The 12,569-nt window shown below is 32.9% G+C and overlaps 1 protein-coding gene across 2 annotated transcripts; it reads left to right on the top strand.

Annotated features, from left to right (window-relative positions):
* Positions 1 to 309: 309 nt before the first annotated feature.
* Positions 310 to 11,952, top strand: LOC126756567 (lysosome membrane protein 2). Of its 2 annotated transcripts, none has more exons than XM_050469743.1 (8): positions 310 to 439; positions 3,668 to 3,737; positions 5,418 to 5,670; positions 6,626 to 6,799; positions 6,870 to 7,062; positions 7,127 to 7,505; positions 7,576 to 7,697; positions 10,476 to 11,952. In XM_050469743.1, the coding sequence occupies exons 2-8, from the start codon at positions 3,677 to 3,679 to the stop codon at positions 10,842 to 10,844; spliced, it is 1,551 nt and encodes a 516-aa protein (XP_050325700.1). In that variant the 5' UTR covers positions 310 to 439; positions 3,668 to 3,676; the 3' UTR covers positions 10,845 to 11,952. The 2 variants fall into 2 exon arrangements, with proteins under 2 accessions (XP_050325700.1, XP_050325701.1); XM_050469744.1 differs by having other exon boundaries at positions 310 to 468.
* Positions 11,953 to 12,569: the final 617 nt, after the last annotated feature.

Genomic DNA, 12,569 nt, shown 5'->3' with positions numbered 1-12,569 from the left:
CAATAAGGCGACAAACTTGTCAAACCGTCAAAGTAAACACATTCAAGTATCAGGAGAGAAAATCTTCCAATATAAGAGAATTTATTAGACTTATAATGAGCTTTTATATAGAAGTAGTATTCGAATCAGTTATTTGTGTATTTATTTAAAATAAAAAAGTTTGAAAGCTCAAACTATATTTTTAAGCTTAGGTTCGTTTAATTATCTTCTCTTATCCAAAACTGCTACTGAGTTATGGTTGTTGTAAAAGTTTGAGCAAAGTACAACCTGCTGAGCAGGTTTTGTTTTAGCACAACAGTGTTCAATCTGCAATCGACGTCTTGTCTTTAGTCTTCCAGAGATATCGTTGGCATCGTGTGCCAAGTGGCTTAGTTCGCTGAAGTAATATACATACATTGAAAATCGTGTTTCTGTAGTTCGATACGTGAAAAGTTTTAAGGTAGTTTTTTTTTTAACGTAGTTAGTTAGGTAAATGTACATAAGCAATGGGTTTAGTACTAAAAAACGTAATTTTTTCCAACTCCAGTTTCAGAGTTTACATGTCAAAATTAAAACTTTCTTTATTTTTACGTGCATACTTTAACATCAGTTAGGTATATAACAAAATGACTTGGTCTACCCATATGTCTATATATTAAAAACGTGAAAATAACTCAATGTACTTAGGTATAATCGCATATAATTTGCGAGTATGTGAACGTAATCATGTGTTTGTGAGCATTGATGAATGTATGGGTTAGTTCCATTTCGAAAATAATCGTTATATATATGTATGTAGGTATCATATACATACATACTGTACATGCTATTAGTTAATAAAACTGATATTGGAATTATACATATAGAGTCCGGTTAATACGCGTAAACGTTTTTCCTGCCTCTTTCTACATATATATATAGTATATGGATATGTATATACATACATATGTATGTAAATATACAAACATAAGTATTTGTATGCAAGAGAGTTCATGTATCACCAAGCGTCTTGTACAGTTTTACTGATACACGCTAAATTAACGCAAGTATTTGTTATATAAAATTTTACCCATCTGTATATAAATGTATATACATATGTATATCATGTATTTTCCTTATATAGATACATAAGTGTTTACACTTGCGAAGTATTTCGAGAGGTGTATTTTGTTTATTCCTTTACATAGCTAAATATGGCTAAATAGCGAATACAAGTGCATGTACATATGTAACTTATAATACTACTTATATCAGTATAAATATGTATTACATATACATACATATTCACGAATACGATAATTATTATTTATGCTTGTGTGTTAACATACATATGTATCATATCATATATATGTACACGTCTGCGTAGATATATTCGAAATGCTTCTTGATCACCTTGGAATAAAAAATAATTGCATGCCACTTTTGTACGATCTTGGCTTTCTTCTGTGTCGCTTCTTTACACATTCATAACTCTGCGAATTCACAAATGCATTTATACACATGTATATATATATATATATATATATATATATATTTATTGTTTGCAACAAAGACTTATTTTGCTAAAACAGATATTTTATGCGTACCGTATTGATGTGGTGCCACCTATTTGTGTTTTGTACAATACCTTAAAAATATAAAACTCCAGAAAAAAGTGAGTCATTACCTCGAAGGAAACGTGATTAGGATACGAAAAGTTTAATTACAGATACAAAACGCTATATTTTCAAATAAAAATCGCATGAGCTTTCATTAGCATACTTATGTCCATTTAAATATAATATATTCATAATTTCGCAATGTTACAAACGACTCTTTTAATCACGTACTTATTTTATACAGATTTGCGACCCCGGTCAAGGTAGTAAATTTTATATGTATAAATGGATGTACTATACATATTTGTATGTGTGTGATCAACGGTTTATGGACCTTGTACTGATTGTACATATGTATATAATTCAATGTGTACGCATAAATTAATATATTATATATAATATATTGTTTACATAGAGAGAAGGTTTAAATATATACATGTGTACATATGTTTATATACATAACTATGGTTGAATTTGCATTAGTAATTATATTAATTAATATTTAGTTTCCATTTAATTATTTTGAAAACCTTTAATCAAATCAAATTTTGCCTTTAGTAATAAATTCTATCGGCCTTTTTATTATGAATGACTGAGCGATGTAACAAAGTTTATAACACGTAACACCCAGAAGGAAACGTCGGAAACCCTATAAAATTTATACATACATATATACGTATACATTGTGAATGGAAAAGTACCCGGAAATTGTAAATAAAGCGCAAAATATTTAATTAAGCTTCAATACTTAAAGTTCAAAGTAATCCCCACCATATATAATACACTTATGCCAACTTTTCCAGTCCTTGAAAGACGTTTCATAACAACTCTTTGGGATGGCCTTCAGCTCCTTGAGCGAATTTGGTTTTATATTATCGATCGACTGAAAACGGGTTCCATTCCGGCGATTGGCGACTTGTTTGTATGTCAAACTCGTAAACCCATGTCTCATCGGAAGTTATAATGCTCTGCATGAATGTGTGATCGGAAATCGCACGATCAAGCATGTACAAAGTGGCGCGTTTACGGTACTCTTTTTGAAAAAAAATTCACTTTTATTGAGACGAGTCGAGCAAGAACGCCTTTCATACTCAAAGATCAGATGTCGAGCTCTCTTGCCATATCTCTAATATTTTCCTGGCGATTTTTAAGCATCATATCTTTCACTTTTTTAATATTTTCATCAGTTTAAGAGGTCGAAGTTCGTCTTGAATAAGGCATGTCTTCAACGATCGCTCGACCGTCTTTGAAGGCTTTGTACCACTCGTAGGCTTGTGTTTTTGATAAAACTAAATCAAAGCCTTTTCCAACATTCGCAATAATTCCACAAATAAAATTTGGTTAGAAATACAAATTTTGAGACAAATTATTTGCTAAATTTTTTAAACCATTGTAAAAATCGCAACGCAATACTGAGGAGATGAGCCGATATATGTATATCAAAATAGGTTTTGATTTTAAAATTCAAAATTTGATTTTAGTTCAAAATTTCAACCGGTAAATATTATATGTCTTCTGTTCACCAAGCGTTGCTCTACAGGAAATCGAAAAAAACTATACCAGATGCGCAAATAAACTGGCAGCACTTGTTGTGCAACCCTGCGCTAACATGTCGTGCAATAGCGCTATGGTTCTTTCTTATCGAATTTATTTTCCTTTTACTTTTTGTTCGAAAAGTTTTCAAAACTGTTATCCCTCCCCCTAATAGTTTGAATGTATGTACATAGTACATATCTTCCAAATGTCCGTTATCTTGGTCCACTTAGGTTGATTTTAATACGCACATATGAAGCAGAATATATTTGGTGAAAAAATGACTCTAAGGCCTATAATATAAGTTAATTCTCGTTTTCTTCTAATAATGAATACTGAATTCTTTCGCAATATTTTTTAATATAAATTTCTGCCGACACCAGTACATATATATTTCCTCGTCTTTGATCCTTGCAAATTTCGATAGTATAAAATATTCGGTTACACCCGAACTTAGAGCCCTTCCTTACATGTTAATGATATAGTTTTTAACATTATGACAAAAATATGATAGTTGCAAACTACTAATACCACGTTTTTTAATTTAAAATTTCTAGGAAGTGGCAATGCAAGGCCGAAGGCACACATTTTGTACGAAGCTCTACAGTACATATTTACGAAAATGGTGTAAGTAGCATATTTTTAATCTTTTGTTTTTGATTTCAGTTACGAAATTTACATAATATTTACAATTGATTCGTAATTCGTTAGATAATACAAAAAAAAAAAAAGAAAATTTCAGTGAAAATTTCGCGACATTTTGTTTTTTTTTTCAAATAGTTATAATCGAAAAAAGTACTTCGTCCAAGTTTTAAGGAATTGGTTCTCAAAGACCTGTGCACAATTTCATGACGATCGGTTGAGTAGGTCTCGAGAAATTGTGCCAACCGTTTTCGAGAAAAACGCGTTTAATATTTGTCATTTTATCTTTCCTTTCCGCAGTATTTCATCCTACTACTTGTATGATTTTTTTGTTTTCAAAAATTATCTATCAGTTTCAAAAAATCAGTACATGTAGAACGACATACAATATACAATATTTCCAAAATTATACGTTCACTTAATTTGCTAAAATATCTTACTCATTGGCTGATATATTCGTATACGCTATAAGCCAACTGGAGGTTTGAAATTCTGACAAAAGGCACTCATAGGTATATAGTATGTGGACTATTAGAGGTATTGAACCAATTTATTTAAAAGGAAATTATTAACATATACATACATATATGATATTAAGTCAACCTGAACTTTAAAAATCTCTATATTAGGTATTCGATGGCTACTGAAAGTATTGACCCGATCTATTTCTTAGCATCAAGGCAAGTTATTACCATTGTTATATTTCATAAATTGAGGGATTTTTTCGGTAAAATAAATTTCAGCTCAGGTAACCACTTGATTTGTACATCGTAAGGCGAAAGACTCAGATGGAAGTTTATATTTTATTACATGGAACGTAGAAAAATGTTAGGTTAGTGTCATGTACCATTTGGTTGAAATTAGTTCAGTAGTTCCATAGATACCTAGGGATGGGCGGTGCCACGTTCATAGTTTAATTTTAATACCGGTTCCCATGAAACTCTGACTATTTTGATAGAGAAATTTAATGCTACTGACATTTAGCGCTACATATTATCGGGTGGAAATAGATTTCGACACAATCGTTATGTGGTGAGAGGGCCTGGCTACTAGCCGATTTCAGTTATATACCCGACTCCCAGTTTAATATATTAAGGGCTTACGGGTTTCAAAAAATCCAATTTTAGAATATTGTCCTAAAATTTCAAGTTGATCCGGGTAATAGTTTCGGAGATACAGCTTTGAGAACTGGTGCGCTCGGGGCTGGTTAGGTTAAGTGCGCCGTCTTTAAAGGAAAATAATTTAAGGCGATCTGTGATGGGGAAAAAAATCTCTTACTTCAGATGGTATTAAAAATATATACATTATTATGGTAAATTTGCTCAAAATCGGAAAAAGATCCCACTAAACGATTCAGTTCTGCTTTTTTACATCTGCTACTACGAAATAAAAAATTAAGGATGAAATAAAAGACAGCTTTGAATCTTTTTTTAGCTTTTAAGCACTAGTCTACTAGCTCCAATCTAACTTTAAACCCTATGTATCAGTCAAAATATTTTAATGAAATTAAGTGGGCCCGTTTTTTTGTTATGTCGTTTAACACTGAATCTAAACTCCATATCCTCAGTATAATGATTCAATTCCATAAACTCCATTTTTAAAATGACGGATAGTTATGGTGTATTTACATATTTAATTAATATTACATGTTGCATATTTTTTTAGGGATTACTATAGCATTCGCAGTATGCCTCATTATTCTTGGAATCCTGGTTACTTGTGAATTTACAGCGCTAATTAATATAATAATAAACTATCAAGTTGCTCTTCGCCGGGGAAGCCAAACATTTGGATGGTGGGCTAAGCCACCTGTGGAACCGAAAATATCCGTTTACGTTTATAATGTCACAAATGCAAACGAGTTTTTGAATAATGCTTCCAAACCAATTCTTGATGAAGTGGGCCCTTATGTTTACACGTAAGTCTTATACGTATACCAATTTCAACTATATTTGTATATGTAGGTACGTATGTGTATACTGTATATTCTTGGAGGAGTGAGCGGAAATAATAATTTTTCTATTTCTCCCCTTTGGTTAAAATAAAGTTAAGGTATTAATAATTATTTACTGTTGTTACTAAAAAATCAAAGGTTGGTGATAATACAGGGTGTTTATTGTCACGATAAAAGAGAAAATAATATATTTTTACATTATTACATTTTAGTACATTAAAAATTATATGTTTTTCGCATAGTCAAAGTTGGTGATCAGGTTAAAAGTAATTTAGTACTTACGAATCGTTTAACGTCATTTTACAATATTCAAATAATCTATTAACATTTCTTGAAAAGTACTGAACTTTTTACAAACTTTCTTATAATAAGTAAAACTCACAATCCCAACTAGACGATGACATTTTTTCATAGCAGTAACAACTATTTTGGTACATGTTTACTATGACCAAAAAATTTCAGTAGAAATATACTAACTAGCTTAATAGATAAAACCTAGCTTAAAAGATAAAACCTCGTCATTCTGTGTATTTCAAAACATTAGTTTCGTTCTAGCTACAAGCGTTTCTTAATCCAAGGAACTAGCAGACGAAAGCACAAGTTGAGAGTGTAAATAGCTAGTTTCTGTAGAAGAAACTGCCATAGGAAGAAACAATTTATTATTTTGGTGGTTTTTGGCTTATGCCATTTTTTTTTAAATAAAGGAGTTCGTGACATAATTAGCATACATACACTAAACATTATAATCATTGTTATAATTAAGTAGATAAGACAATTTTGTCTATATTCTTAGTTTAATTATTAGTCAACATCATTTTTGTATAATAAAATTTATCAATAAATTAATAATAACATAATATTTATGTTTATAATCAATAAGTAAATTTATAAAAAAAAAAAAATATTTTACGCCTTGCAGAGAGTCATGGGAGAAAGTCAATATTGTTGAAAATGAAAACGGCACATTAAGTTATAATTTGAAAAAAGTTTACATTTTCCGAGAAGATTTGTCATTCGGAATGGAGGATGATGTTGTAATTGTTCCTAATATACCGATGTTAAGTGCAACGTCTCAGAGCAAACACGCAGCTAGGTATGTGGTTTTGATTTTTATTCAATTCTCATTTAAATAAGGTCATTTTTATTCACAATTCGCTTTCCAGATTCTTACGACTTGCCATGGCCAGTATAATGGATATTTTGAAAATAAAGCCGTTTGTTCAAGTCTCTGTTGGTCAGCTGTTATGGGGCTATGAGGATCCACTTCTTAAATTAGCTAAAGATGTTGTACCTAAGGAGCAAAAGCTGCCATATGAAGAATTTGGGTTAATGTACGGTAAAAATGGGACGTCTACCGTAAGTGCAATATACAATATTTCATTTTCCTTCATATATGGTCATAATACAATTCCTTTTCCAGGATCGTGTAACAATTTTCACAGGAGTAAATGACATAACACAGTATGGAATAATCGATAAATATAATGGAAGATCATATCTGCCTCACTGGTTAAATGATGACTGTAATAGATTAAATGGAACAGATGGTTCAATATTCCCGCCACATATTGAAAAGGATCGCATTCTATACGTATACGATAAAGATTTGTGCAGACTTTTACCACTTGTGTTTGAAGAAGAAGTACATATCAAAGAAAGCATCGTTGGGTATAGGTTCACACCACCCGAAAATGTATTTTCAGACGTTGAAAGGAATCCCGAAAATATGTGTTTCTGTCCAGCAGGACAACCTTCTTGTTCACCAAATGGGCTATTCAATGTTTCCCTTTGTCAATATGGTACTAACATTTAAAATCTCAATACTATTGTATAAAGTATTAATTAAATTTTTTATATTAATTTATTAAGATTCCCCAATTATGTTGAGTTTTCCCCACTTTTATTTGGGTGACGAAAGTTTTCTCTCTGAAGTGGAAGGAATTTCACCACCCGATAAGGAGAAGCATAAATTTTTCATTGATGTTCATCCGGTAAGTGAAAATTTTCTTTACATAGTATAATACATACATATCTATGTATAATAACACAATCCAATAACAGAAAGTATGTACTAAGAATTATCAGAATTTAACTCTTAATGTGCACTTTTTTAATATCATAATAAATATTTATCTCTTTTCTTTCTTTTTTATTGTATACGTAAGGGAAGGGAAGGTATTCGACAACTTTCCACGAAAATTTAGTTTATTCCAATTGTTGCTTCCTACGAGTTGTTAAATTGCTGGGTGAATCGCAAATTTTATTTGCAATATTAAAGGATAGAATAATAAAAACATTAATTTTATTTTCATAATACACTCCCGCCCAACTTATACATATAATCACTGTAACTTAAAAGCATACCCCGCCGCTTTGTTGCTCTTCAGACAAGTAATTGACTTCTTCATGGTCGGGCAATGGAACGTCATCGATTGGGGAGTCGGAGGAGTCTTCCCACCATAATTTTAGTATGCTCTGGGCATCAGTCATTAGATCACCTCTGGGGTTTTACAAGAGTTTGCTCCGGTCTTGAAACCTTCTGTTAGTCGCCGCATCTTTTCGTAGAATTTTCGAGCAGCACCCCTGTCGGCCAGCTTGCCAAGCTCTTCGTACTCACGCATTTTGGCCTCTCTCCTTTTTGTCTGCAAATGCGTCTCGCTTTCCTCTTCAACTCACGTCAGTCTCTCCACTGCGACACGACACTCCTCATCGTACCAGCTATTCATTTGCATTTTTCAAAACCTGTCAATTGTGATTGTGGACGTGTGGTTTTTTCTGCGTATCTTGGCTGCAACAAAATAGTGGTCCGAGTCGATGTTAGGACCTCGGAGTGCTTGCACGTCTAAAACACTTGAGACGTGTCTTCCGTCTATCACAATATGATCGATTTAGAGAAAACCATATTTCGGGTCCCGGCGAAGTCGAGCACCTCAACCCATTTGGAGATGTTTTCTTGTGGAGGCGGATTTTACCGACTGTTGTGCCAAAGATACCTTCTTTGCCCACCATGGCGATAAAGTCATTGAGCATGATTTTGACATCGTGATGGTGCTAGCTCTCATAGGTGCGCTCCAGACGCTCATAGAAGGCATCTATGGTCACATTGTCCTTCTCTTCCGTCGCGGCGTGGGCACAAATCAGCGATATGTTGAAGAACTTCGCTTTAATGCGAATTGTGGCTGGACGTACATTCAACGTGAATGACAGTAATAGGCGTTGGAGTCTCCCTCCCACCACGAATTTGCGCTCCTTTATATGACCACTGTAGTAAATGCCACAAAGACCTTCTTGTCTGTAACAAAATAGCTGGTCCCAATTAAGGGTCGATGAACATTCCAGGGTCAATAACAAATTATGAAGTAATATCGTAGGCCTTATTTCGTTCGCCAAGGTCGTCATCAAAACAGGCTGTTGATAGTTTTTCATTGTCTTCATTTTTAACTATCACAACGGATGTTCTTAGGCTACCCAGAGGATACTTGGTCAAACACCGAAAGTCGTGACCTGCTTGAACCATATGTAAAAGAATCGTTTCTGGCCAGCACTATAATACTTATAATTATTTTCGTTATTTTAGGAAGATTTATGTCGGCATATTCGGCAGAGAGTATTATTTATATATGAAATTGTTTCAAAATATTTTTTAGAGTATACTTAAGCAATGCCAAAATTAATGCAATTAGCCCGCCCCTTTCTCTGCCCCAATAAACCCTATTAAATGATTTTCGTCTTTCCATTATGTATTATTGGTCTATACCTTGGTCTAAACCTCATATAACTAATGTATTCAATTCCGACACATCGTCGCGTTAACGTCTATGAAACAATGCTTTCCGACTACCGATCGGCCAAATTAAAGTAGATCAAAATCAATGTTATGTTAGAATTATCTGGTTGGTGGCTTTTTGATCCGGAGACAGCCAGATAGCTTGATGAATTTTACTATGTCGGAGTCTAGTAGTATAGATAACCATATTTCGGGCCCCGGTGAAGTCGATCAGCCTCAACCCATTTGGCAATCATGGATGTGCCAAAGATACCTTCTTTGACCGCCCTGGCTTTAAAGTCACCAAGCACGATTTGGACACCGTGACGGGGGTAGCTCTCATAGGTGTGCTCTAAGCGTTCATAGCAGACATTCACCATCTTTGACGACGGTGATGTTAACCTTTATTCTAACGAGAACATTAACCAGCTGGGCAGAGGCACCTTTACGTGGCGGGTCCCAAAGCAAGCGCTCAACCCAGTGCAGGGGATTGTTTTGCCTTCTCACTTTAGCTCGACTTCAAACGGAAGTTTTTTAGCTACCCAGAGGATATTTGGTCTAAGATCGGAAGTCGTGTACTGCTTGAGCAATATGTAAAAGAATCGCAACTGGCCACTCCCAAGTGAATGGCACTCAAAGAGCATTCCTCACTTGCGTGAACTTCTATACATAACTCCATCCTCACTGTATATACATATAGCAATGATCAGCTCGACGAACTGAGTCAATTATGTCATATCTGTATATATGCGAACTAGTCCCTCAGTAGATACTGATTAGATACCGCTAATTTGCCGGAATCGTCCATATCGGACCATTACAGCATATAACTGCCATACAAACTCATCGCTCATGCTTTATGACATGTACCGGTTCAGGGTATTATAGCTTCAGTTCAGCTGAAATTCACGTTTTTTTCTTGTTTTTTACTTTTAATTAGAAACAAAAGTGCTTAAATAAATAAAATACTAACTTCAACAATAAAATTTTAAATTTATTTCAGACGATGGGAACAACTTTAAGAGCTCGTGCTCGTGTCCAGATCAATTTAGCTGTCAGTCAAGTTTTCGATATAAAACAAGTGGCTAATTTTCCTGATATTGTCTTTCCCATTTTGTGGTTTGAGGAAGGCATAGACGAACTACCGGACGAAATAACCGATTTAATGAGCTTCGCCGCAACCGTGCCGCCAAAAATTCGTTTGGGTATTATAATTGGCCTTTTTTCATTGGGTGCTTTTCTTTTCTCGCTTGCTTTATTCTGCTTAATAAGAAGCTCGAATAGACAAAGCACCCTTCACCTCGAAGGATCTAATTATTTAGCAACAGCACAGTTCGATTTGACAAAAAAGAAAGCTAAGGAGTCGAAATAAAAATATTCCATACTACGCGTATTTTATGTAATTATTAAAAACTTAGATAAGGAAGCGGGATATGTATAGTACATTGGAGCAAATATTGCATATTTTTTATAATATTTAACCTGTGTAAATATTGATACGTATATGTATGCATTTACATACATATAAGTATGTAACCATACTACTGGTACATATGTATATAGTTTTGGGTTTTGTTTCCCTAATATAATTTTTTTTTTTAAGAAAGCTTTGGAAGAATTTTTTACGAAAGTATTGAGCAGACAAGAGTAATCAATCATTGGTTTTCAAAATTGTATTTTCATCTCTTTATTTCGAATAATAAAACGAAAAAAAAAATAGTAAAAAATTTTGAATGATTGAATTTTATTAAGGGATTCTTTTCAAAACCAGATAAGACCACACAATTTTTTTACAGAAAATGTTCGTATTTAATGGGCCTGCTCATTTTTTAATATTCAAGACTGAATAGAAACCTTTTTTTTGTCGCAACAATGCTTTTTGGTAAAAAATATACACAAAGGGAACATTCCTAAGTATTTGATGTCCATATTGTTAATTTTTTTAATATAATAAGTAAATTGAATATAATTGATTAAAACATATCAAATGGTTCTCCCTGCAGTTAAATTAAGTTAGTTTAATGTAATGGTAGTCATTTCTATTTCTGTATATGTTTGCAAATATTCGTATATCTATAAATTAAATCTGTTTTCATAAAAATCTACACAAAAGAATTTCATGCCAAATTAGAGAATTATATGGTTTTAATTATATTATATTGTAATTGCGACATTGCAAAGTTTATTATATATATATCTACAACTTAAAAACTTTCCAAATAATTAAAATATAAACATACATACGTATATATATATATATATATATATATATATAAAAATATATATATACAGGCTTATAGTATGTACATATGTGTATTAGAATATTATAATACTCAGTAAAAGGAAGCGGGTGTCTGAATATTTATATTTGTAATATAATGTTACTCATGTGTATTGAAAAGGTAGTCTTAAATATTTGTAGTAAATTTTGTTTTGGGATTATGCTTTGTGTTTAACTAGAATAAATATTGTTTAACTTATTTTATTTTCTTGTTTTTTTTTTGTTTTTTAGACAAAAATATATAATGATTATGTAATATGTATCGCACAACTAAGTAAACACCTTGGTGTTACCATTCTTTGGATTTAAAAAAGTATCTCTTTCAAACAACTGTTCAAAAGTAAAGTTTTCGAGATACTTCCAATTTCTGCTACTGCTCGCCAACAATCCAATTAATAAATATAAATAAAATTGGGACATCTGTTTGTATTATTAAAATATCCCCTTTTTATGATATACCAAAATCACTGAATTTTGCTGACTTTGTTTCTTCCTGATAATCTCTGAAACGACTGGACCGTTGGCGGATACATAATATTGAAAGTGGGAGGCGGGCGAGCGCTCATTGTGCTGTCAAATTGATAACCAAATTAAGCTTTATCTAGCAACTCCGTGAATTTGATAAAAGACCTAATTATTTTCCATCGAGCTGCCCAATGTTTTTTAAGTTGAAGCAGAGGTGGACATATTAGCTCTCAGTGGCATTTTACACCGTTCGGACACGCGTGCACATTTTGAGGGCTAGATGAGGGGATCATCGCGCGCAAACATGAAGAGGAAATTGAGAGCAAGGTATTTTACCATTTCTTATTTACA

The sequence above is a fragment of the Bactrocera neohumeralis genome, chromosome 4 (genome assembly GCF_024586455.1).
Source record: "Bactrocera neohumeralis isolate Rockhampton chromosome 4, APGP_CSIRO_Bneo_wtdbg2-racon-allhic-juicebox.fasta_v2, whole genome shotgun sequence".
In the NCBI taxonomy this organism is placed as follows: Eukaryota; Metazoa; Arthropoda; class Insecta; order Diptera; family Tephritidae; genus Bactrocera; species Bactrocera neohumeralis.
This window is presented reverse-complemented; position numbering and strand designations above follow the sequence as displayed.

Coding starts and splice junctions, on each gene's coding strand:
- LOC126756567 (XM_050469743.1), top strand. CDS start 3,677: ATGCAAGGCCGAAGGCACACATTTTGTACGAAGCTCTACAGTACATAT. Junction 6,800..6,869: donor CAGAGCAAACACGCAGCTAG/GTATGTGGTTTT, acceptor TTCGCTTTCCAG/ATTCTTACGACTTGCCATGG. Junction 7,506..7,575: donor TGTTTCCCTTTGTCAATATG/GTACTAACATTT, acceptor TAATTTATTAAG/ATTCCCCAATTATGTTGAGT.